Genomic DNA, 25,785 nt, shown 5'->3' on the forward strand with positions numbered 1-25,785 from the left:
ACACGTCAGCAGGGAGCTGGGTCGGAAGTGGTGCAGCCGGGACTCGAACCTGCACCCACGTGGGACGCCGGTGATGCAGGTGGCAGCTCAGCCCACAGTGCCTCAGCGCCGGCCCCCAGATGTAAAGCTTTGATTTCTACAGTCTTAGCAGACACGGTGTCCCGAGCACACTGCGAACTGCACTACAGGGAGAGGCTGGGGTTGCGTGCAGGGTGAGGACGCGTTGCCTTGGCTTTGGAGGCGACTTCTCTCACCTTGAGATTGTTTTGATTTCCATGCTCTGGGGTTCCTCCTGTGCAGAGAGAGGGTGACTTCAAAGATCCTCTCCAGTGCCTGTCCTGTGCCTTCATGTGAAAACACAAGAGGTGGCAGCAATGCGGTCTTGACTTTGAGTCATGTCTTGGTAACCAGACAACACCCAGAACACGGCCTAGGACTCTGGCTGATGTGGGAGGAGCCCCACAGGGAAATCACAAGGAGAACTCTGGTTCACGCAGGGCCAATCGTGGCACGCGTTAGCAGGGCGACATGGCAAACTGTAGTTCTGAAGGGCGTGCACCCCACTTGACTGGGGTGCAGAGCCCGGGAGAAAACACAGCTGTTGGCCCCGGCGATCGACCTTGCCGGTCCATCAAGCTTAGTGGCCCAGGGCAGAAGTAAAGTGAAACATGGAATCCAGTTCATTATTCGAACAGACAGACACTGCTACCCGAGCACGAGACGAGCCGGGCCCCATGCTCTTCCTTCTTCCCCAGCGGTGCCCGTGCAGTGACCACGGGGCACAGTGGCACAGAGCCCCACAGACGGGCCCCGAGACGCCTGGTCAGAGGACTCTGGGCTCTCTCCTCCAGCGTGGTCACCCCCTTCTTGGGAGGCCCCGAAATGCTCGTGAGGTGCAAACGCTGACAGGACACCGGTGACACCGCATAAGCCAAAGCACCGTGAGCACGAATTCTCACCACTGAAAACGGCTCAAAGCGGAGCCAGGGCCGCGTCGTGGCGCAGCGGTGCTGGCGCCCCACACGGTGGCTGCTGACACAGGCTGAACACCCGACGTGAAGAGGCCACGTCCAGTGAACGCAACCTTCAGAGCGCTCACGCAGAGTTCTGGACTTCAGAAGGAACACATACGCACGATTTCTCCTGTAACTGACTTTTATTTTTACAAACTATACCATGATAAAACTTGACAAAAATGACGCGTGTGGGACAGTTTAACGTGTTATAAGTTAATCAAGTGCATACCATAACACCCTGTTGTTGCTGAAACAGGAAGAGTTCTCATGATTTCAGTGTTACACAGCGGTAAGCCAAGCCCAGACTCAGGAGGTTTACAAAACGGCATTACAAAACGGCTGGCAGTGAGCAGTAGAAATCCACGCACGCGGGGCTCCACGCTACAGGAAGTCAGGTTTTCACTGCCACAGGTCTTCAGTGCGGCCAAACTTAAAAACCAGCCCTCTATGAATAAGAGAAGAAACATCACACGATTAAGATAAGGAGTATCACGTCACAAGGGAGGAGGACGAGTACTGAGGCTCAGAACGGTGGGAAGGAACAAATAATTAGCAGTGGACACCACGCTGCAGCAGAGGGCGTGCAGTCGCTGCGTAGGACAGCCTCATCCCAAATCGAGCTGTGGGTTGAGTCCTGGCTACTCCGCTTCCAGTCCCTGCTAATGTACTTGGGAAGCAGCAGGTGACGGCCCAAGCACTTCAGTTCCCAGCCACCCAGGTGGGAGAGCCCGATGGAGCTCCAGGTTCTTGGCTCTGGCCTGGTGCAGCCCTGGCTATTAGGGACCAGGGGACAGAGGATCTCTGTCGATCACTCTGCCTTTCCAATCAACCTTTGATGAGTTGTATGAAACAATCTGACATGGAATGTATCCAAGCAGAAACTGGTCATTCTAAGGTAGTAATTTTTTTAAAAGATTTATTTATTTATTTGAAAGGCAGAGTTACAGAGAGGCAGAGAGAGGGAGGGAGGGAGAGACACAGAGAGAGAGAGAAAGAGGTAAGTCTTCCATCTGCTGGTTCACTCCCCAGTTGGCTGCAATGGCTGGAGCTGCACTGATCTGAAGCCAGGAGCCAGGAGCTTCTTCTGGGTCTCCCACACGGGTGCAGGGGCCCAAGAACTCGGGCCATCTTAGCACTGTCTTCCCAGGCACATTAGCAGAGAGCTGGATCAGAAGTGGAGCAGCCAGTACCTGAACCAGTGCCCACGTGGGATGCCAGCACCACAGACGGCGGCTTTACCCGCTACGCCACAGTGCAGGCCCCAAGATAGTAAAATCTTACATCATACTCAACTGTGCTGTTACCTCATTGTCCCTGCACATGTGACTTCAAAAAGTTGACCAAAGTTTAGTACCTAATTATCATATGTTTGATTTTATCACATTTATTCAACACACATTTTGGAGTGTCCTGGTGTCTAGTGCTAGGGCCATAGAGGCCTCAGGCGGCTTGCGTGCTTGGTGAGGTGCTGAGGGACTGGGGCGAAGGGGAGAGGCTCATTCACCATACGTCAGTAAAGGAGCGTAGAACCACGGACGAGCTGGACCAGGATTTACAGGGTGGGAAGTACTTGAGATGGGCTTTACCGGATCAAGGGGGGGTCTGACCGGGAGGCCGGGAGGAAGAGAGCCAGCGGGATGCTGAGGAAGGTGTTTCAGGGAGAGGAAGGCGCACAGCGTGGACGCCACGAGCGCAGGGCGTCAGGGACACTGCCTCCCAGGGCTCACAGGCTGGGTCAGGTGAGGGGGCGCACGGGCATCTACGCTTCAACTTAAAGATGCCGAGGAGGGCACTCGCAGGTGTCAAAGACGCTGGAGCTGTGACACAACAGGGAGGGACTCAGCATGGCCAGGTTACAGCTTATGGGACGGCAACTGTCGGGGTGGCGAGTCTCGCCCGGGGGCCGGGGCGTGTGCTCGTGAGGGGACGTCGGTGCTGAGCGCCCGCAATGCAGAACGAAATGGGGCTGTGTGCAGATGCCCCCACCCAAAGCAACAAGCACTCAGCTCCGGCTGATGGTGGGGTGCGCCCCTGTGCCAGATATGCCAGTTCTCTGGGAAAAGCCAAAATTCAGGCCGCCCCGTCCTTGAAAGGGAGAGGCATTAGAAACACACAGCCTCCCTCACGTGAACACAAAGCACCACACCCACTCCCATTCCATGCTTCTGTCTGAATTTTGCCGCGTGGTCTCGCGGAAGTCACCTAACTTCTCTGTGCCTGTGTCTCCCATGTAAACAGGACAATGCGGGGCCAGCTCCAGGGCTGCTGGGGCAGGTGACTGACAGGACATGCCTGGAACATGGTGACTGCTCAACAGCCCTCGGTCATTAGTGAAAGTCAGTGGCTTTGCTCCTTTTTTTTTCTTAACCCTTTGAAGTTTCTCCACGAGTTTCTGGACACAAGGTAGGATCCAAAGGGGCTGTGCACCTCGCCAGATCTAAGTTTACCTTCTCTGTATTTCCAAACTGACTTTATAGAGTTGCCAAAACACCTGCTGGTGGAACAGGACAGACGTGGTGTGAGCGGCCACCGGGAGGTGGCGGGAGGGACAGAGAAGGAACACAGCAGTGTCTTAACCTTTTTTTGGACTGGGGACTTCTCTCTGAAAATCCGTGAAAGCCAGAGACTCTGCCTGTCCAGAAGTGAGCGGGACACCAGGTTCGCCTGACTCCCCACCCTCAGGGGCCCATGGAACGGAGGTCAAGGACTCCGAGGCAGCCCAGCCGATGGAGAGTTCTGTTTTGCTTCCTGGCTGGGGGCGTGGTCAGAAAGGGGAAGGGCAGGCCCCTGGTTTCCAGGATGAACAAGCAGCAGAGATGACCATGACCATGACCGCTCCAGCTTATCAGTAATTGCATCAGGAGAAACCATGGGACGGCTTTTCTTTCCTATCTCGAATCTACCCACAAACTCGAATAACACTAAGGATAAAAGAGCTACAAAATGCATCCAGAAACCGGAATTTAAGTAGAAATGGTTTCAAGCAAGATTTCATTAAAAGCAGCTGTTAAGAGATCTAGGTTTAAAATAAACATCGTCAGAGTCGCGTAACTAAACCTACACGAAAGTTATTCATTAAAGGAGGTCTGGTGGCGATTTAAAAAATTAATATATGTTCCCAAGGTTGGCAACAAACCAACCCCTGTATTAAAAAATGTCCTCCTCAACCTCATTCTTGATACTTTAAGAAAATAACAGGGGAGGACCATCAGACAGAGGCAAATTAAGCAACTAAATATAGTCAATGATGTAACAGAAGCTATTATTAACAACAACAACAACAAAAAACCGACAAGATAAAGAATGAAAAATAAACTTACCCAAAAAAGATGAAGGCATTCTGGAAAAATACAGCAATCCCAGGGTATACTATGGGCTTCTCTGTAAAATAATTGGAACATGTAGAGGTTTAGAATCTCAAAACACTTTGCTCAGACCCACTGGCAGATATACTTTCCTGCCCTCGTAAGAGACTTTCCAGTAAGCACAACTGGCGTGAACATTAAATGACCCATGGCATGGACTGAGCCCACCGTGGCTGAGGGACTGGCTGTCTCCGCTCATCTGACACACGCGTCCCAGGGCACGCTACATGCGAGGACGCGGCAGCTGGGCTCCCGGGGAGACGGGCAGCCTGCAGAACCCACGCAGGTCAATCAAGCGGGAAAGGCAGAGCCGTGCAGAGACGGCGGCCTGGCAGTTGGCCAGGAAGACCTCACGAGAGGGTGACGCTGCAGTGAGCACAGGAAGGGCAGCTCGACTGCGAGTGCAAGGGCCCTGAGGTCGGAGCACGTTGGTCCCGCAGAGCAGCAGCCACGTGGACCGGGACCGGGACCGGGACATGAGGGGCGCGGGCCGGGCAGCCAGGACCCGGCAGAGCCCCGCGGCTGGTGAGGGCTCTGATGCTCGCTGAACGACAGGAGACGCCACGGGAGGTCCTGTGGCTGACGCGGGCCAGCTGTGCCAGCTGTGCTGACAGTCCATCAGCTAGGACAAGGGGCGGGCCCGAGAGCAGCTGCGGGGCTCTTTCAGCAAGAGACTGTGATGGACTGATCGGGGTGCTGGCAATGGACACATAACACGTGGCAAGATTCCGGACACAGACACGGAGGGGCCAGCAGCATTTGCTGGTGGACTGTGAGGGAAAGAGCCAGCGTCCCCACAGGCCTCCCAACGCCTGGAAGGCCGCGGCAGCCCTTAACCAGGCCGGGAACACTGTGTGAGGGACGTGCGCTCTCACCGTGCCCAGAGCTGACTGAAGCTCTCCTAAGCGTCCACTGCTGGGGCTGTCAGGGAGAACCCACTGACCGCCAGAGCGGGGCACAGAACACATAAATTAACTTTTCTCATCTCTGAATAGCTTCAAGTAATCTCATTCACCTGCATGTGTGGTTTGTAAAGGCTTTCACTACTATCCCACATTCACTATCCATTGCCACCAGGATTGCTCATAAAAATATTACATCCAGATTATCTTGGGTTGGCATTGGACCTGGCTAAGATGCCGGTGTAGGCCAGGCCATCGCCTGCAACACCAGCATCCCACAGGGGTTGCTCTACTTCTGCTCCAGCCCCTGCTAATACACCCGGGGGAGCAGCAAAGGACGGCCCAAGTGCTTGGGCCCCTGCACCCATGTGAGAGATCCTGAAGAAGCTCTTGGCTCCTGGCTTCGGCCTGGCCCGGCTCCGGTCATTTGGGGAGTGAACCAGAGGATGGTAGATCTCTCTCTCTCTGTTTCTCCCTTTCCCCTTATCTGTAACTCTGCATTTCAAATACATAAAATATGAATTTAAATAAAAAAAAAAACATGCTGGTGAGACACTGCACCCCATACTGGAGAGCCTAGGTCTGAGTGCTGGCTCTGCTTCCAATTCCAGCTTCTTGCTAACTGCATCCTGGGAGGAAGCAGGTACCAGCTCAAGTGGCTAGGGCCCTGACGTCCATACGGGACACCTGGGCTGAATTACCGCAGGCATCTGGAGAACGAATCACTGAATGGAAGCTGTCTGTATCTCTCTGCCTCGCAAATGAATAAAAAATTCATTAATTAAAATTGGAAGGGGGGCATTGTGGCACAGCAGGCTGAGCTGCCACTTTGGGATGCTGGCATCCACATGAGAGTGCCAGTTCAAGTCCCGGCTACTACACTTCCAATCCAGCTCCCTGATAATGTGCCTGGGAAAGCAATGGAGGACGATCTAAGTCATTGGGCCCCTGTACCCACGTGGGAGACCCAGAAGAAGCTCCTGGCTCCTCGATTCAGATTGGCTCAGCTCTGGCAGTTGTGGCCATTTGGAGAGTGAACCAGCGGATGAAAGATATCTCTTTGCCTCTGCTCCTGCCTCTGCCTCTCTGTAACTCTGCCTTTCAAATAAATAAATAAATCTTAAACACACACACACACACACACACACACACAAACCTTATGATATGTTGAATGCAAAAAGCAGGGACCAAAATTACATTTATATTATAATAAATACATAACAAAATAAGAAAAGAGAGTGAAAGGAAATATACTAAAATATTTAAGAGTGGCAAGATTATTACAGATTCTTTTTTCTACATCTTTGGTAACATAGTTTAATAATAAAATATATAAACGAAAGATGCAAATAAAATATTTAAAAATGTCTACCATTCCAGATCTAAATGATTTTATTAAAAATATAGGAAACCCTGGCCGGCGCCGCGGCTCACTAGGCTAATCCTCCGCCTTGCGGCGCCGGCACACCAGGTTCTAGTCCCGGTCGGGGCGCCGGATTCTGTCCCGGTTGCCCTTCTTCCAGGCCAGCTCTCTGCTGTGGCCAGGGAGTGCGGTGGAGGATGGCCCAGGTGCTTGGGCCCTGCACCCCATGGGAGACCAGAAGTTCCTGGCTCCTGCCATTGGATAGGCGCGGTGCGCCGGCCGCAGGGGTGCAGCGGCCATTGGAGAGTGAACCAACGGCAAAAGGAAGACCTTTCTCTCTGTCTCTCTCTCTCACTGTCCACTCTGCCTGTCAAAAATAAATAAATAAATAAAAATTAAAAAAAAAAAATTTAGGAAACCCGTGCTTTTAGTCCAGGGGTAACAGTTTATTCAAGGAGGTAAAATGAAGATACAAGGTGAGTTAGATGGAGGCCAGCCCATCGTGAATACCATATGTTTGCAGATACAAGCACAGGCCATTGTACCTGGAACACGAAAATGCTTCCTGTTTTCCTGGGTGCCTCCGGGTGAAGCCCCAGCCAGGGACCTAACAGTGTCCCTTCCCAGAGCCTGCCTTCGACTGTCTTCTCAGGCAGGTGTGCATTAAAATTGCTTATTTTTCTGTCTAGGAGGAGATGACACCCTGTCAGCAGGAGGCTTAACTGAACCAACTTCGCTTCCAAAATTTGCTCAAGAGCTAGACAACACACACGCTGCTGCGGAGGTTCGGGAGCCACAGAGAAGCAGGGCGTGGAGCCGCCTCCCGCCATCCTGCCCGGGCTCCGGATTAGAAGAAAAAACAGCACAGAAGAAAGGAAAGCAAACCACACAAGGCAACACACACGGGTGCGAGGCGTGGCCGGGTGGAAATGCACTGCTGGTAACTGACTGCTAAAATGCTGATTCTGAAACCACCACTAAGACAGAATCCCGGCGTCCCCAGCAGTGAGGCGGAGCCCGTGTTTGCTCACCTTTAGCGACGTAACCTCCAAAGAGGATCCACATGGATGCGATCAGAGAGCCAAAGGCCAACATGAAACCAATGAAGAGCCAGATCCGGGCACCTGGGAGAAGGAGAACCGGAAGAGGCCGTCAGGACACTTCAGACCCCCAGGAGGACAAACACCCAGACCCAAACAACCAGAGTCGAAACAGAACAGCGGGAAAAACACACGCCCAGCATCTTTCAGAGGGCAGGTGCTGGCCTCTCTCCTCTCGGCTGCTTTGCATATTCTTTTTAAAAAAAACAGTTATCTGGCTTCAGCCTGGCCCAGCCCTGGTTGTTGTGGCCACTGGGGGAGTGAACCAGCAGATGGAAGATCTCTCTTCTCTCTTTCTCTCCCTTTCTAACTCTGACTTCCAAATAAATAGATAAATATTTTTAAAATAAAAAAAAACCAGTTATCATCATTTATAGGTCGTGTATTTCAGGAGCATTTATTTACTTTCCCCAACTGCTTCCCCAGGAGACATCCTCAGATGTCTCGCCACGTTTGCAGGCTCACTCTGCATGGATTTCTAGGAACTGGGCTCCATCCTCAAGAGTACTTGCAGGCAGCACACATACACACTGAAGAAGTTCCCATGTGCTGACACCAGGACTCTGAGGGCTAGGACACTCCACCCTCACAGAGGTCAGGCAGTAAACTCAAGGCACTGTGGCTGCCACTTAGGAAAGCGGCGTTAAAATCACATCAACTTCTAAATCACGGTTGTCTAATATTTATGAAGATTCACTATCAACAAGTGCAGCCATTAGACTGCAGAAAATGAATTCTGAGATGGAATTCTTTACCTCATTAGCATATATACATTTTAATTAAAATTGCCTGGCTCAATAAAGAATAGCAAATAGAATATTATGTGCCTTTTCTTTTTCTTCTTCTTTTTTTTTTTTTTTTTTAGATTTATTTGAAAGGCAGAGGCAGAGGGAGAGACGGGTCTTCCATCTGCTGGTTGACTCCCTAATTGGCTGCAACAGCCAGAGCTCACACTCACAATCACAGGTATCCTGTACTACGCAGCCAGCTGGGACCAAAGGCAACTTTTCTGCTATGCCCTCGAACCTCTCCCCTCCGTTCTCAACACAGCTCCACCCTCGCCTGACCTGCAGGAGTCAGACAGGCGGCCCTCCAGGCTCCACCCTCACTTTCAGGACGGACACACGTACAGTAAGATGTTGTTGGTACCTATTTACCTGTTTGACCCAGACAACCTTCACTGTAACTATCACCTCGGACTTGTCCATTCGATACCGCATTAATCCTGTACGAAATAAAACCAAGAAATCAATCTCTGACTACAAGAAGAAAACTATCCATGACTTCAGATTACCAGATGCGATAGGCTAGCATTTCTCAGCTTCAAGGTTAGGCCTCCTGAATCCTGAGTAATGGGTCCCTCTGACCTCAGGCTAGTCCCGTCAAGCACATACTCTAAGGCCGCGGCTGTGGGCCCCAGGCTGGCAGAATCACCAGGCAAGCTGGTGGAAAACCCCCTGGCCTCACCCCAGAGCTACTGAAGCAGAAGTCTGGGCGCGGGGCCCAGGCCTCTGAGTTTTAACAAGTCCGTCAGGTGTTGCAGAAGCTTGTCAGAATCCAAGAACAGAATTCTCAAGACTTTACCTTGCTAAGACTGGAACAGATCAAAGGATGATTTGGCTTGGTTCCATCAGTTTTCCATTTGTACACATCAGACATACTTAACATGTAATCATGCATGGCAATGGCAGAGACAGAATGGTCCCTAGACAAGCCAAAAATTACTTTGGAATGAAATTTTTCTAACAATGTTGTAATGTCCGATGTTTAAGAGAATCATATTTTAAAAAACCAATAATTTTTTCACCTGAAAATTTTATCAAGGACAAATTCCAGTGATACAATCTAGTTTCAATCCCTGATGTGTGTTCTAACCACAGGAAATCTTTCACCAGGGCTGGCGCTGTTAGGCCAGGTTAGGCTGTCGCCTGCAACATGAGCATCCCATGTGGGTGTGGGTTTGTGTCCTGGCTGCTTCACTTCCGATCCAGCTCCCTGCTAATGCACCTGGGAAAGCAGTGGAGAATGGCCCAAGTGCTTGGGCCCCTGCACCCATGTGGGAGACCTAGAGGAAGCTCCGGGCTCCTGGCATCCGCCTGGCCTACTCCCAGCTGTTGCAGCCTTTGGAGAGTGAACCAGCAGATGGATAATCAACTTCTCTCTTTCCCTCTCTCTATAATTTTGTCTTTCAAATAAATAAATCATTTAAAACATGTTTTCAATTTAAAAAAAAAAGGTCTTTCAATGACCTTTAGGAAACACCCTAAGCTGGGAGAGAACTCTGCTTTCTTTAGAATATCCTTGGAAACATTGGAAATGTCATGGGGCAATGTCCACAGTATATCAAGCTAAGTCATAACAAACATAAACATTTTATATTTATGACCGTGTAGGGGTGTGTGTGTGTGTGCGCCTACCACTAGAACACAAGCTTCGTGAGGACGGGGTCGAGTCCATCTCGTTTCTCGTTTTTATTCTCAGGGTCTAGGACAGAGCCTGGCACACAGCAGATACTAAATACATGTGCTGAATACAAGAACTCTGATTTTTTCACAATATGAAATCTGAATTTATTAATATAATGTAAATCTAAGTTGTTGAATGATCAAAATACAATCATTTTCAGTGGACTCCATAACAACTAAATTATTCTGTGATTAACAGATACATTTAGAAACAAGCTTCATATTTAAAACAAACCCAGACGTTCTTAGGCAGTGGCTCTTATGCTCCTTCTTCCCCGCAGAGAGCCAACCGAGCTCGTCTGAGTCCGGTGTCCCACCCCCACCCCTCTGTCTTCACGGTGGAGACACCTGGGATAGATGTCTCCGCTTGCTCTCCGACACTACTATTTTTACACATAGTCGCAAATTTACAGAAAACTTGCAGTATGAACACATTCTTCCTGAGGCACCTGAAGGTTGGCCTGACACCCCAGGACTGCCAACGTGTGCTCCTATCTCTTACCGCAAGCCTGTTCTCGTACACACCCACAGCCACAACCATTGCCACCGTCAGCCCTGCAGCCCTCACTCCAGCTCCCCAACCGTCCCAATCCCAAGTGCCCTCAGTAGCAGAAGGACCCGTGCACAGTCCTGGGATGCATTTCACCCTTGTGCCTTTCTGTCCTTCTCTGCAGCAGTTGTCTGGTCCCGCGTGACTTTGATGACACGTGTACAGTTACAAACCCCGTGCGGTTTGGGTTTAGTTAACGTTTCCTCAGGCTTAGATGCTGGTTACTCATCTGCGGCAGAAACAGCCCAGGAACGACAGGCGCTCCCAGTGCCTCTGACGCGGTGTGCACGCCACGATGGCGATGTGCACCTGGCATGAAGCTGCCCGGGGCTCGCCCCCGGGTCATTAACGAGAATTCGGGCAGAGGCACTCAGCATCCAGGTAAAGGTGTTCCCCTCTCACCAACCCGCCTCCCTGGGCTTCGACTGCAACACCCCCACCTGCTCTGCATGGAGAACAGCCCCTGCCGAGCCCGGACCACCACACCCGGCCCTCAGCTTCTGGCTTCTGGACTGAACATGTCAGTACAGGAAGAGAAGCGCCTAACACCACTTAGAACATCCATGCGTGCTGGAGACAGAACGAGGACGAGACAGGTGGGGGAGGGGAGCAGAAACGAGGAAGGGGCTCATCCTTCTGCACACAGAGCCGATTTTAACCCCTGTTTCCAGGCCCTGTCTGCAGCAGCTCGGGGATTCTGTCAGCCAGCGCCTCCAGGGCTCAGCCCTCTCCGTGCAGAGGCTAAGCTCGGCTCCTGGCGTCCGCCTGTCACCTGAATCCCGGACACAGAGGATGTCACCTGCTGAGGAATGCTGCTCCCACACGACTGCACGGTGTCCTCTCACTTTGAATAGGTTTTGGGAAGGAGACGAAAGAATCATTTTTCTGAGGTTTTTAACCAGAACCTCTATATAGTTTTTTAAATTCTCCTCCATTTTAAAAAAAGATTATTTATTTGAAAGGCTGTTACAAAGTGGGGGAAAGGGGAGAGAGAGGCGGGGGGGGGGAGAGGGAGAGGGAGAGGGAGAAGGAGAGAACGCGCGTGTGTGAGCTGGACCAGAAGCAGACGGCCGGACGGGAACGAATGCTCATACGGATGCCATCTGCCATCACAGGCGGTGGCCCCACCTGCTGTCCTACAACGCTGGCCCCATTATTTTGTAAATTTAGCACAAAGTATTTTTGGGGCAGCTGGTTGTCACAGAGGTGACATCCCATACTGGAGCGCCTCCTTCAAGCCCTGGTTCCCATGCATCCAATCTAGCTTCCCGCTCACGCACACTCTGAGATACAGCAGATGATGGTTTAAATACTGGGGTCCTTGTCACCCTGTAGGAGACCCAGATTGAGTTCTAGGTTCCTGGCTTCAGCAAACTTTTTCTTGAAGATCCCACTGTAAATATTTCAGGCCTGTGGGTCGTACAGGCTCTGTCACATCTTCACAAGTAAGCAGCCATGGGCAATATGTAACCAAAGGATGTGGCTATGTCCCAATTTACAAAACAGCGGGGGCTGTAGTTTGCTAAGCCCTACCTGGCCTACAGCACACCTGGCAACTGTAACCATCTTTTTTTTTTTTTTTTTTTTGACTGGTAGAGTTAGACAGTGAGAGAGAGAGACAGAGAGAAAGGTCTTCCTTGCGTTGGTTCAACCCCCCAAATGGCCCCTACGACTGGCGCTGTGCTGATCCGAAGCCAGGAGCCAGGTGCTTTCCCCTGGTCTCCCATGTGGGTGCAGGCGCCCAAGCACCTGGGCCATCCTCCATTGCCTTCCCGGGCCACAGCAGAGAGATGGACTGGAAGAGTAGCAACCAGGACTAGAACCTGGAGCCCATATGGGATGCCGGCACCGCAGGCGGAGGATTAACCAAGTAAGCCACAGCGCCGGCCCCAAATGTAACCATCTTTAGGCAAGGGGTAAACAAGTTATTTATGGTTTAACTAATTGAAAGAACTATCTGGAAAGTTTCAACTTTACATTGAAACAAAGGGGCTTCTCGGATGGAGAGCTCAGAAAAATGGAGGTTATAATACAATAAAGATTACGAGAACTTCGGAAGAACTAAAGATGATAGAGGGAGAAAGCAGGGGCTGGCGCTGTGGCGTAGCGGATAAGGCCGCTGTCTGCAATGCCAGCATCCCATGTGGGCGCCAGTTCGGGTACCAGCTGCTCCTCTTCCAATCTAGCTCTTTGCTATAGCCAGTAGAAGATGGTCCAAGTCCTTGGGCCCCTGCACCCACGTAGGAGACCTGGGAGAAGCTCCTGACTTCTGGATTCGAATCGGCACAGCTCTGGCTGTTGTGGCCATTTAGGGAGGGAACCAGTGGATGGAGGACCTCTCTCTCTCTCTCTCTCTCTGTCTCTCCTTCTCTCTGTGTAACTCTTTCAAATAAATAAATAAATCTTTAAAAAAATAAATAAATACAATTTTTTAAAAAAGAGGGAGAAAATGCAAAAGAGAGAAATGCCAGAAGTTCCAGGGAAAACAAGGCGTAAGCAACTATCCAAATGAGAACAGCATTGAAGAATGAAGTAGATTCCAGGGAAAATATACATATTCTTTCAATCAACAAGACAAGGGCAACCACAGACTCCAAGAAAAACACTAAATATGAAAAGCATGATGAAGATGAATCAAATGAACATATACTACAACCTAAGTAACACATGGTAGGTGCAACAATATTTGCTAAATGAATTTGAAAATCTTAAAAATCAGGGGTTGTGGTATTGAAACTGCTCTTATAACTTGATCTCATTTTGCAGTGAATTTTGTTTGCCTTTCAAAAATTTTTTTTAATTTTCAGCAGAAATATGCCTGTTAAAATCTGTCAGGCCACATCATCTGTCTGCTCAAGACTCTTCAATGGCTTCCTTTACAGTCACAGTGAAAGCAAAGCCCTCGGAGCAGCCTCAGCCCCTTTCCTTGATCACCCTGCTCCAGCCACACTGCCCTCCTTGCCACAGAACATTTGCACGTGCTGTTCCATGCTCAGCTTCCGCATTTTCTTCAAGTCTACTCGAAACCACCTTCTTAGGGAGACCCTCCTGTTTAAAGATTTCAATACTTTGAGGCCAGCGCTGTGGCATAATGGGTTAAGCTGCTGCCTGTGGTGCCAGCATCCCTTATGGGCACCAGTTCAAGTCCTGGCTGCTCCACTTCTGATCCAGCTCCCTGCTAATGTGCCTGGGAAAGCAGAAGATGGCCTGAGTGCTTGGGCCCCTACACCTATGTGAGAGACCTGGGAGAAGCTCCTGGCTCCTGGTTTTGGTCTGGCCCAGCTCTGGCTGTTGTGGTCATTTGAGGAGTGAATCAGCAGGTGGAAAACCTCTCTCTCTGTAACTCTGCCTTCCAAAATATAAATAAATCTTAAAAAAAAAAAAAAAAAAAGCTGTCTACACTCACTTCCTGCTGACATCTCATCTCCCCTTTTGCCTTGCTGTTTTCCCACCTGCAGTCACCGTTATCTAACATGCCGTACATTTAGTCCTCCGCGACTACCTGCCTCATCCATTAGCACACACATTCCATAAAGCGTGAATTTTCTCCAATAACTACTCACTCCCTGCTACCTACAGCAGGGCCTGGATTATAAAGCTTTACCGATAGTGGCTGGATGAATGAGCAATCTCTTAGGCAAAGGACACTGTTTCTGGCCTACATGTAAATGTATAAACACTTGAAGCAAAGAGCTGAGAGGCCAGCTGGGCAGAGCTGGGACAGCGAGAGGAGCAGAAGGAGTAAGAACGGGGGTGCTGCTCTATGCAAGTGCTCTCTGTCATGCGACGTCCAGGTCGTGGCCAGTGCGGACTTGACAACACCTAACATGTTAAGCCTATGAGTTACATGCAAGACAACTCTGGTCGGTGAGCATCTCTCTACGTGGTACCAGTGACACTTACATTAGGAAGGCGATGGTTGCTATCACGCCACAGGCATGATATGAGTGGTTGAAGTCCTCCATAGTGGGGTAAATAACAGCTGCATCTATGATAATCCACCAGCCTGTAAAAAACTAATGCAAACAACAGACAGACAAAAAAAGGGATACCAGTGAGAAATTTTAGCAATTTCATGTCTTGTTGGCCAAAAAGAAAGCAAGGTAGGGGCCGGCACTGTGGCACAGTGGGTAAAGCCGCCACATACAGTGCCAGCATCCCATATGGGTGCTGGTTTGAGTCCCAGCTGCTCCACTTCCGATCCAGCTCTCTGCTATGGCCTGGGAAAGCAGCAGCAGATGGCCCAAGTCCTTGGGTCCCTGCACCGAGTGGGAGACCTGGAGGAAGCTCCATCTTCAGATCGGCTCAGCTCCAGCCATTGCGGCCATTTGGGGAGTGAGGCAGCGAATGGAAGACCTCCTCTCTGTCTGTTTCTCTTTCTGCCTCTCTGTAACTCTGCATTTCAAATAAATCAATCTTTAAAATAAATACATTTAAAAAAGCAAAGACACTGTTCCAACAGTGTCTTGAATGTAAACTGCACATGGCTTAACAGCAGGTGCACTAAATCTCCCAGTAATTCACGTGAACTTCCTTCCTAAACCTGCTCCAGTCATTATTTCATAGTATCACAAGGAAGTCAGTAACCTGATATTGTGAACTGGGAGTACACTGCACATTCAAACAGACAGAGGCGCCCCGTTGCTGACATGGAACAATCATCCAGAAAGATATTATCACAAACGAAGATCAAGTGAGGGGCACCTTTGGCCCAGAGGTTAAGATGTCTGAGAGCCACACTGGAGCGCCTGGGTTGACACCCGGCTTTGTCTCTGGCTCCAGCTCCCGACTAACGCAGAGCCGGTGGGGGGAGGGGGGGAGCAGTGGTGAAGGTTCAGGTAACTGGGTTCCTGCTATCACCTGAGAAGACCTCGACTGTGGTTTCCCAGGTCCACCGGGGCCCAGCCCTGGCCAACGCAGGCATTTCAGGGAGTGAACCAGAGGATGGAAGTGCTCTCTCCTTGTCTCTCAAACTTCTCAGTTTTTAAAACATGAAGAAAAAATTACTCCGATTGATATGAGGAACGTATTGCAGGCAGAGTTTCAGCTAAACTCTTGGTGCTGTGGATGAAAACAGCTCTGCAGCCCTGCTCGCCCCGTGAGGGATCACATTCAGCACAGTCTAGGGACGGTTCAGGTGTGATCTGAAATTCAGTTTAAACAGATTATAACTCAGCTACTTGAACTTGGCTTTCGATAATAACGAAGGCAAATAATATATTAAAAAGCAACACTGCATACATTTTTGTCATTTGAGCAGAAACTTTGAAATGACAAGTAGCATAGAAGGCTTTTTTCTTTTTTTTTTTTTTTTAAGGTTTATTTATTTATTTGAAGGTCAGAGTTACACAGAGAGGGAGAGATCTTCCACTCCCCAGATGGCTGCAATGGCCAGGGCTGGGCCAAGCTGAAGCCAGGAGCTGCTTCTTGGTCTCCCACGTGGGTGCAGGGGCCCAAGCACTTGGGTTATCTCCTGCTGCTTTCCCAGTCGCATTAGCAAGGAGCTGGATTGGAAGTGGCACAGCCAGGACACACACTGGCACCCATTTGGGATGTTGGCATCGCAGGCAGCGGCTTTACCTGCTATATGACAATGCCAGCCCCGGAAGGTTTTCAAAGTAACCTGTTTCCTGCTTGGACTCGTATCCCTGCCCTAGTTATGGGAAATGCCATTTTCTCACAAGTATTTTTTTTTTTGACAGGCAGAGTTAGACAGTGAGAGAGAGAGACAGAGAGAAAGGTCTTCCTTCTGTTGGTTCACTCCCCAAATGGCCGCTACGGCCCGAGGGCTCTTCAATCTGAAGCCAGGAGCCGGGTGCTTCTCCTGGTCTCCCATGGGGGTGCAGGGCCCAAGCACCTGGGCCATCCTCCACTGCACTCTCGGGCCACAGCAGAGCTGGCCTGGAAGAGGGGCAACCGGGACAGAATCCAGCGCCCCAACCGGGACTAGAACCCAGGGGTGCCGATGTCGCAGGCGGAGGATTAGCCTAGTGAGCAGTGGTGCTGGCCTTTTCACAAGTATTTTAAAATAAGTATGTTAGCCTAATCAAATTACTCTCATCAGGTTACACACAGATCCATACTCTACTAATGATACTATCACTGGCCAGCATGAAAACTTATTCACTATTTTTTTAACCCTTAAATCAATAGATTTAAGACATCTTCATAGAAAAAAAAATTTTTAAAAATTTAAAGCTTTGAAAAAATATCTGTAAACTAAGTTTCTACAGTGGTATTAAATTTTGCCATTAATTTAGAAAAACGCAGGATGTTTCTCGTAATTTAAAACATCAGAAATCAGGCAAAGAGGAAAGACTTACTTTATTAATTTGTTTACTTACAGTGTACCCTTTAGAGCACACAATGCCGTAAGATCCTGAGACACAAATATCGCGGGTGGGCGCTGCGGCACAGCAGTCAGCTGCTGCTCGGCGTGCCTGCACCCACGCCAGGCTGTCTGGGACTGGGCGCCGCCTCCACTTCTGATCCAGCTTCCTGCTGACGGGCCTGCAAGGCAGCAGGTAGCAGCCCAAGAGCGGTGGTCCCTGACCCCACACTGAAGACCCGGATGGAGTTCCTGGCTCCTGGCTTCCGCCTGGTCCAGCCCTGGCTGTTGCAGGCGTGTGGGGAGTGAATCAGCAGATGGAAGAGCTCTCTTTCTCTTTCCCCCCTCTACCACTCTGCCTTTCAAATAAATAAAATATATCTTTTAAAAAAAAAAACAACAATTGGGGCTGCGTCGTGGCACAGAGAAGTGACCTGCTGCCTGCAATGCTGGCACCCTACGTGGCGCTGCTTCAGTCCCGCTACAAACCCGCCCTGCTGTGGCCTGGGGAAGCAGGAGACACCGAAGCGGCCGGGCCCCTCCACCCGACTCGGAGGCCTGGATGAAGCTCCTGGTCTGGCCCAGCCAGCAAGGCTGTGGCGGCCATCGCGCGTGAGCCAGTCAACAGATTTGTCTTTCTGTAACTCTTCCAAATAAAGCTTCTAAGAAAATCAACAATTACTCAAATAAACTCAGTGTGGTCAAAGATAAAACAAATAGCACACATTTGAAAACATCCCAGAGAATCCAAACCCACGGCCACACTGGGAAACACGGACGGCCCCGGGTCCCGCCCGCCAGCACTCACAAGAACCCCGGCGGCCACGGACGCGATGGTGTTGCGCTTCTCCCCCCAGTCCACGCACTCGGAGCACCTCATGCCTTCTAGGAATCCCGACATCCTTCAGGCCACGGCGCACACACGGCTGGAGCTGCTCCACCACCTGCTGCAGTCCTGACTGACGCTCCTGGAAAGAACGGACGGTTCAGGCCGGCTGAATGAAAGTATCACAAACGCGTTATTTTGGTTCCATCTACTTCTTAAGTGAGACTATTCGACCTGGCTTTTGATAAATCTTCACATTTCACCTTTGGAAAACAAAATCTGGATTCATTCAGTGTTTTTCTTTTAGTTTAAAAGATGGCTTTGGTATATTTCAGTAATATGGATAAAAATGGGCATCCAATTACTGAAAATGTTTCTTGCTGACTAGTAAAGAAGAATCTGTCACACCTAATAACAACAGGTAAGACGGGGGTCAGTGCTACGGCACGGCGGATACAGCCGCCTGCGCCGCTGGCTTCCCACCTGGGCACCTGTTTGAGTCCTGGCTGCTCCACTTCCAATCCAGCTCCAAAGATGACCCAAGAGCCTGGGCCCCTGCTCCAAGTAGGAGACCTGAAAGAAGCTCCTGGCTCCTTGCTTTGGTCTGGCCCAGCCCTGGCTGTCGCGACCATTCGGGGAGTGAACCAGTGGATGGCAGATCTCTCTCTTTTTCTGTTGCTTCCTTTCTCTCTGTAATTCTGACTTTCAAATAAATAAATAAATCTTTAAAGAGATAAGAGAGAAACCAAACCAACCCTGCTGTTCTGCTTGTCAGAGTTTGACAAAACTTGCAAGTTTGAGAAAATCCTCACTAACGCTGGTGCCGTGGCTCACTTGGCTAATACTCTGCCTGCGGCACCGGTACCGCGGGTTCTAGTCCCGTTTGCTCCTCTTCCAGTCCAGCTCTCTGCTGTGGCCCGGGAGTGTAGTGGAGGGTGGCCCAAGTGCTTGGGCCCTGCACCCCATGGGAGACCAGGAGGAAGTACCTGGCTCCTGGCTTCGGATTGAAGAGCACACTGGCCGTGGCGGCCACTTGGGGGGTGAACCAACGGAAGGAAAACCTTTCTCTCTGTCTCTCTCTCACTGTCTAACTCTGCCTGTCAAAAAAAAAAATCCTCACTGAAAAGCTGCGGGTACTGAGGCCAGCGCTGTGGCACAGCAGGCTAAGCTTCTGCCTTCGCGCTGGTGTTCCACAGGCTCTGGTTTGTGTCCCTGCTGCTTCTCTACCAATCCAGCTCCCTGCTAACGTGCCTGGGAAACAGCAGAAGACAGCCCAAGCAGGTGGGCTCCTGCACCCACGTGGGAGACCTGGAAGAAGCTCCTGGTTTCGGATCGGCCCAGTTCTGGCTGTTGTGGCCATTTGGGGAGTGAATCAGCAGATGAGAGACCTTTCTGTCTCTCTCTGTAACTCTGCCTCTCAAATAAGCGAAAAGCTGCACGTACAAATACGATAATGGTCAGAAACCCACACAAAGGGCCTTTACCCAGTACCTAACTACCCCTGTAAAAGCTGCAGCCAGCCATGCCTTAGAGGCCTCGGGGCTCGGATCCGCTGGCCCACTTCTACTCTCTCAAGAGTATACTTTCAGGGCCAGCGTTGTGACACAGTAGGCTAAGCCTCAGCCTGTCTCGCCGGCATCTCATACGGGTGTCAGTTTGTGTCCCAGCTGCTCCGCTTCCGATCTGCTTATGGCCTGGGAAAGCGGTGGAAGATAGCCCAGGTGCTCGGGTCCCTGTACCCACATGGGAGACCTGGAAGAAGCTCCTGGCTCCTGGCTTCAGATCAGCCCAGCACTGGCCATTGCGGCCATCTGGGGAGTGAACCAGTGGATGGAAGATCTTTCTCTCGGTCTCTCCCTGTGTCTATAACTCTTCTCAAAATAAACAAACAAACAAAAAAATCTTAAAAAAAAAAAAGTGTACCTTCCTTCCTGTAGTAACAACTTCGGGGCCTGCCTGTGGCACAGGGGTTAAGCCCTCGCCTGCAGCTCTGGCAGCCTGTGTGGGTGCAGGTTCAACGTCCAGGCGCTCCACTTCCACTTCCAAGCTGGTTCCCCACTGACGTGTCTGGGAGAGCAGCAGAGAGTGTTCTCAGGGCGTGGGCACCTGCCATCCATGCATGGGAGACCGATGGAGTTCCAGACTCCTGGCTTTGGTCTGGCCCAGTCCTGGCTATTACGGCAATTTGGGCCTGTGACCCAGAGGATGGAAGACCTCTCTCTGTGTCTCTCCCTCTGTGTGTAACTCCACCTCTCAAATAAATATTTTAAAGGAATAAAAATAAACCTCTACTGTCAGGCTTGTAGTTCGTCTAAGCCTCCTTCAGTCCGAGGTTCCAAGAACCTGGTCCCCGCCTGCCTAGTCCCGTCCAGGCAACAGAAGAGGCACTTTCACACCCAGATTAAGGAACTGAACCCACACCATTTCCTTCCACTGCGATACTGTGTTTTCCTCGCCAAGCCAGCTTTTCGGTGGCATTCCTAAAAACACCCATTTTAGTATCTCTGACTCCAGCAGCTGTTTCCAGCAAAAGCAAGCACAGCATTGCGGTTAACATTAATGCAAACAAGCAAACAAATCGCTATCTAATTTCCCACAGCCGACCTCAACTCTTATCGAACTACATACACAGCCTTCCAAGCTGGGCCGCGAGGACCACGCTGCGCCGCGAGGACCCGGCCCCGAGCATTTGCGAAACAAGAAAAAGGCCCGACGTGACGCCTGCTCCTACCCAAGCAGCACGCTCTCCCACGGCGAGGCGGACCCCGTGCCCGGAGTCACGCGTCGTCCGCATCCCGGACACTCTCCGGGAAGCCCGGCGCCAGCCTCACTTCGCGGAGCTGAACCGGCGCTCGCTCGGACACGTTCCACGGGGAACAGCTGCTCCCTCCGCCCTCCCGGGAGGTAGAGCAAAGCCAGCCCCGGGCTTTCGGCGCGGATTCCGGGCGCGCCTGGCTGCGACCCCTCCCCGCAGGCCCTGGGACCCGGACCCCACGCCCCCTCGGGGTCTCGGCTCTCTAGCAGGGGTGCGAGACGGTCTCCGGGGTCTGTGTGTCGTCCCCGGGCACTGTCCCCACTGACCCCTGCCCTGACGGAGTCTGGACGCGGTCGGCGTCTCCCGCCGCCGCCAGCCTCGGGACAGACAGCAGGAAGTGGCCAGCGAGGATCCAGGGAGGCACAGCTCGCGCCGGCGGCTTCCCGGAGGGTGTCGGCATCAGCTAGCCAGACAGTCCGCGCCTGCCTTCCCCCCGAACTCCGCCCGGCACTTACGTCCAGCCCTGCCCGGGCTGTGGGGTCGGGAGCCAGGCGTCGCCGCACCCGGCCCCTTCACTTTGCTTAGGCTTCTCCCACGAAAACAAAACAGCCTGAGGCCTCCAGACACCCGGATGTGGCAGCTCCGCCTCCCGCCCAGCCGGGCTCAGTCGCGCACGCGCAAGGACAGGAGCCCGGAAGCTGTGGTGCCCCGAGGGAGCCACGCCCACCGAGCCGCAGAACCCGCGCATGCTCGGGGCTCTGGCTTCGGGCGCTTCAGTGGCTCTTGAGGGGGCTGTGCGGGCGTCGGATGTGGTGGTTTTGAGGGCGCCGTGTAAAAGTCGGCGGAGGGAGTCGCTCTTTGCTCTAACCTTTCGAGAGGGAGAAGCTCGTTGGGCCTTTGTACGTCGCCTTAAGTGAGGCGGCAAACTGCAGTGCGAGGCTTGGTCCGCCGCTGTCTCACATGTGGGTCGCAGCACAGGTGCGGGGTGCGGGTTTGCGGCCCCCCAGCACCGCACACTCGGGATTCTGGTCTTGTTTGTTTTCTCGGAGCCCGGCCCCGCCTGCCCAGTCTCCAGAGGCAGGAGCTTCGTGGGCTCCGGTCCCGGCACGGTGACCCCTTCCTTTGCCCCGGGCGCTGCGGACAGATGCGGCGGATAATTCTGTTTATGGAGGACGGGTCAGTACATTGTAGGGTATTGATCCGCATACCCCGCGTCCTCCCGCTGGATGCAAGCAGCTCCTCCTCCCGTGGGGACCGCCAGACGCGGCCAGGGAGACCCCCCGGGGGAAGCGCACCTGTGTGGAGAGCCCCAGTTGGGGGATCGTCCGGGCTCTCTGGAAGTCGCCCTCCTGGAAGAGGAGGAGGAGAAGCCGGAAGCAGCTAATTCTTGGCTGCATGAAGGGCTCGCGGCCGGGCTCGCCCCTCTTCCAGCAGCTGTCGGTCGAGTCGATCGTTGCCCGGGGGTGCGCCGGGGACAGCCGAGGAGAAAATGCAGGTCAAGGGCCGGCTCTGGAAGCTCCGCCGCAGGAAGCAGGCGCTCTGCCGACGGCCTCGCTCGTCCCGGAGGCGCTTCCGGTCTCTGCGGCGGCAGGTGCTGCGCCGGGGGACCTCCGCGGTCAGGCCGGGGAGAGCCCGGGCTGTAGCCAAAGGACGCGGCGGGCGGAGCAGACTCCTCTCACTTAGGTGGGAATAATGGGCCGTCTGTGGCTGAGAGGCCCACACGTTCATCTTACGTCCTTGTGTAGCGATGGTTTATGAGTAGGTGCCTGTGTGTCCTTTGAGGCGTGAAATCTGGGTAGCCCGGGACTTTGGAGGGGCGTTCGCAGGCTAATTAATAGGCAAAACGGTACAGTACAGTCCATGACCTATCTATCTTATTATTTATTTATTTATCTTATTATCCCCAAATGGCTGCAAGGGTCCTGGCCAGAGCCAGGTCTCCCAAGTGCTTGCAGAATCCCAAGCACTTGGGCCCTCTTCCACTGCTTTCCCAGGTGCATTAGCAGGGAGCTGGATCGGAAGTGGAGCAGCGGGGACTTGAACCAGCGCCCATATGTTGGCGCTGCAGGCAGCAGCATTACCCCATGCTGCAGCTCCGCCCCCGTGACCTGTTTTGAAATGAACATCATTCTTAGCTCAGGATTAAAAGCTGACCGTGACAGTTTAATGTCTCAGGGTGGAGGAATGTAGCACAGGTGGTTCTTAAAGAGACCTGTACATGTCTGTGAGATGACCAGTTATTAGCCTACCGGCCACACTAAACCTTGACTTCGGCTTCTACAAGCTAAAAGCTGAGAGGAAAGGTATCAACTTGCCTTTCTCTGTGCAGTGTCTGTCTCTTACTGCCCCCCCCCGCCCCCCGCTTTTAACTTTAACATGATTTTTACAATATTTTAGAAACATGAGTAAGTGTCTTTATATTGCTGCTAGACCAAAGTGTGTGCTCAGTTTGTTGTTCTCAGTATTGGGAAGGCCACAGGAGTAATGAGTGCTTGTTGTTTGTAGATAGAGAGGAGCTGCTAGGAAATGCCAGTGCAGCTAAAACTTTAGGAATAGCCAGCCCTGACTTGCCAGCTCATCTCAGAACTGTTCTGTAGCTGAAGAAACAAACTGTGGGGCCGGAGCTGTGGTTCACTAGGCTAATCCTCCACCTTGCAGCGCCGGCACCCCGGGTTCTAGTCCCGGTTGGGGTGCCGGATTCTGTCCCGGTTGCTCCTCTTCCAGTCCAGCTCTCTGCTGTGGCCCAGGAGTGCAGAGGAGGATGGCCCAAGTGCTTGGGCCCTGCATCCGCATGGGAGACCAGGAGGAAGTACCTGGCTCCTGGCTTCAGATTGGCGCAGCGCGCCAGCCGTGGTGGCCATTTGGGGGGTGAACCAATGGAAGGAAGACCTTTCTGTGTCTCTCTCTCTCACTGTCTAACTCTGCCTATCAAAAAATAAAAATAAAAAAGAAACAAACTGTGGAACAGCTGTACCAAATAATGCTGAGTTTGAGGTATGTACTGCAGGTATATTAAAAACTAACGAAAAACCCTTGAGAACCATTGTCAGAAAGATCCGGTGAACCATTTATTGCATTTATCACAGACTACTTGTCAGAAAGACTACATCTAATTTGCTATAGTCAAAATGGCAGGCTGTCACCATGAAGATGGGAGAGTCCTGGACCTTATTTCTGGTGAGCCGGCAGTCCTGGTTGTCAGGCGCTGGCCCTGCATGTTCCAGGAAACCCTTCCCGAATGCAGAGACTTGCTTTTCAGTAATGCGTGGGAAAGGCTGGCAAAAGTACAAAACCCATGGGGTGCCCCCACCACCACCACAAAAGAGGCCAAAGACAGCATCGTTTTTAGTGGAAAATGAATGTGGCAATTGTCTGCCTCTGTCAGCTAACCTGGCCACCATGACTGTGGCTCGTGGTGAGGCATCATCCCTTGTTGCATCCTCTCAGAGCAACTTAAGTTCTGAAGTGTGTGCTGCTCAAGTCTAATCCTGGTGTTAACAATCCAGTTAATGGTTGCGGTTTCTAAGGAGCTACTGCTAGTCTATTGTTACCTTTCTAAGAGTTCAGATAATGAAAATAACAAGTACAATAGCATGCAGCCAGGTCCGGTGCTGTGACGTAGCAGGTAAAGCCACTGCCTGCAGTGCTGGCATCCCCTATGGGTGCCAGTTTGAGTCCCGGATGCTCCACGTCTGATCCAGCTCTCTGTTATGGCCTGGGAAAGCAGTGGACGATGGCCCAAGTCTTTGGGCCCCTGCACCTGCGTAGGAGACCCAGAAGAAGCTCCTGGCCCCTGGCTTCGGATGGGTCTAGCTCTGGCCGTAGGGACCATTTGGGGAGTGAGCCAGCAGATGGAAGACCTCTGTCTCTCTCTCTCTCTCTCTCTCTCTGCCTCCGCCTCTGTAACTCTGCCTTTCAAATAAATAAATCTTTAAAAAATAATAATAATAGCATGCAGCCTTGCCCCTGAAGTTGCTGAAAAAGAAGGCTATGCAGCTGTGCTATTTTAATGACAGGTGGAAGGACGCATACAGCTGGCTCGGGGAGGTAAGTTACCCAAATAGGGCGAACTGCAGAACATGCAGAGCAGAATCTGGGTTGGCTGCGGTGGAGAGGGGAATGTGAAGACATACTTGGAGGCTGAATCTCACAAGTCAGAGGACTTTTGAATCAATTCAGTATTTTCTGTCTCCCCAAAAGACACCAATGCTCAGTCAAAAATCGCAGCATCCCATCTGGACGCCATTTTGAGTCTGGCTGCTCCACTTCCAATCCAACTCCCTGCTAAGGTGCCTGGGAAAGCAATGGAAGATGGCCCAAGTACATGGGCCCCTGCCCCTTCGTGGGAGACCTGAAAGAAGCTCCTAGCTTCAGATCAGCCCAGCTCTGTCTTTGCAGCCTTCTGGGGAGTGAACCAGCAGATGGAAGATTCTTTCTGTCTCTGTGACTCTGCCTTTCAAATAAATAAAAAGATCTTTAAAAAAAAAATCTCCGCTGCTGAGTTAGCACACAAACGAACATGCATTATGCTGTAGTTCCCTTGATTGTTTGAAACAGTGAAGTTTCGTTTCCTAATTCAGAAGCTGCAACCAAACGGTGTTGTGGGCAAGCAGAGGGGGAAGCGGGTAGCAGATGAGCTGGGTCCATCTGGGCTGCCGGTTCTTACCAGGGATCATGCACTCGGCTGTTTGTCAGGTGGCACGTTGAGTCATGGCAGTAGAGTTTTCCCCTTAGCTCTGAGGCTCTTTGATGTGAAAAACACAACTTCAAGTCATCTTCTTGATTGTCGCTCCCCGTCTTCGTGGAGGAACGACACAGGACCCTGCGCTGTTCTTTCGTCTGCTCGGCCCTCCCCGGGTTTGCTGCTGGTTCTTCCCGGGTTGGCTACCGTCCCTTCCACTTCCGCGGGGGAGCGGCACACCGCCGGCCGGCTCTCTCGGGGGCTGCACAGGTGTTCCTTCAGATAGATGTTCCTCGTGCATGTTGTCTCTCTCCTCCTTTATAGTCCTCTTCTGCCAATCCCAACTCGGCTGCCCACACGCCGAGTACGCTGCTCTCCTCCAATCAGCAGCAGGTCCTACAGTTTATTGGTTGAACTGGAGGCAGCTGTGTAGA

The 25,785-nt window shown here is 51.8% G+C and overlaps 1 protein-coding gene across 9 annotated transcripts; it reads right to left on the reverse strand.

The window, feature by feature from the left end:
* Positions 1–1,137: 1,137 nt before the first annotated feature.
* TMEM50A (transmembrane protein 50A) lies at positions 1,138–22,232 on the reverse strand. Of its 9 annotated transcripts, none has more exons than XM_089301343.1 (9): positions 21,966–22,232; positions 21,539–21,804; positions 19,839–19,982; positions 17,898–18,057; positions 14,665–14,777; positions 8,904–8,971; positions 7,678–7,770; positions 4,337–4,397; positions 1,138–1,461 (listed from the first exon to the last, which is right to left on the reverse strand). In XM_089301343.1, the coding sequence occupies exons 4-9, from the start codon at positions 17,988–17,990 to the stop codon at positions 1,416–1,418; spliced, it is 474 nt and encodes a 157-aa protein (XP_089157469.1). In that variant the 5' UTR covers positions 17,991–18,057; positions 19,839–19,982; positions 21,539–21,804; positions 21,966–22,232; the 3' UTR covers positions 1,138–1,415. The 9 variants fall into 9 exon arrangements, with proteins under 9 accessions (XP_089157469.1, XP_089157472.1, XP_089157470.1 ...); XM_089301346.1 differs by lacking the exons at positions 21,539–21,804; positions 21,966–22,232 and adding exons at positions 17,106–17,271; positions 21,186–21,308; XM_089301344.1 differs by lacking the exon at positions 19,839–19,982.
* Positions 22,233–25,785: the final 3,553 nt, after the last annotated feature.

This window comes from Oryctolagus cuniculus, chromosome 7, assembly GCF_051225735.1.
Source record: "Oryctolagus cuniculus isolate XC-2025 breed Fujian yellow rabbit chromosome 7, ASM5122573v1, whole genome shotgun sequence".
Taxonomy (NCBI): domain Eukaryota; kingdom Metazoa; phylum Chordata; class Mammalia; order Lagomorpha; family Leporidae; genus Oryctolagus; species Oryctolagus cuniculus.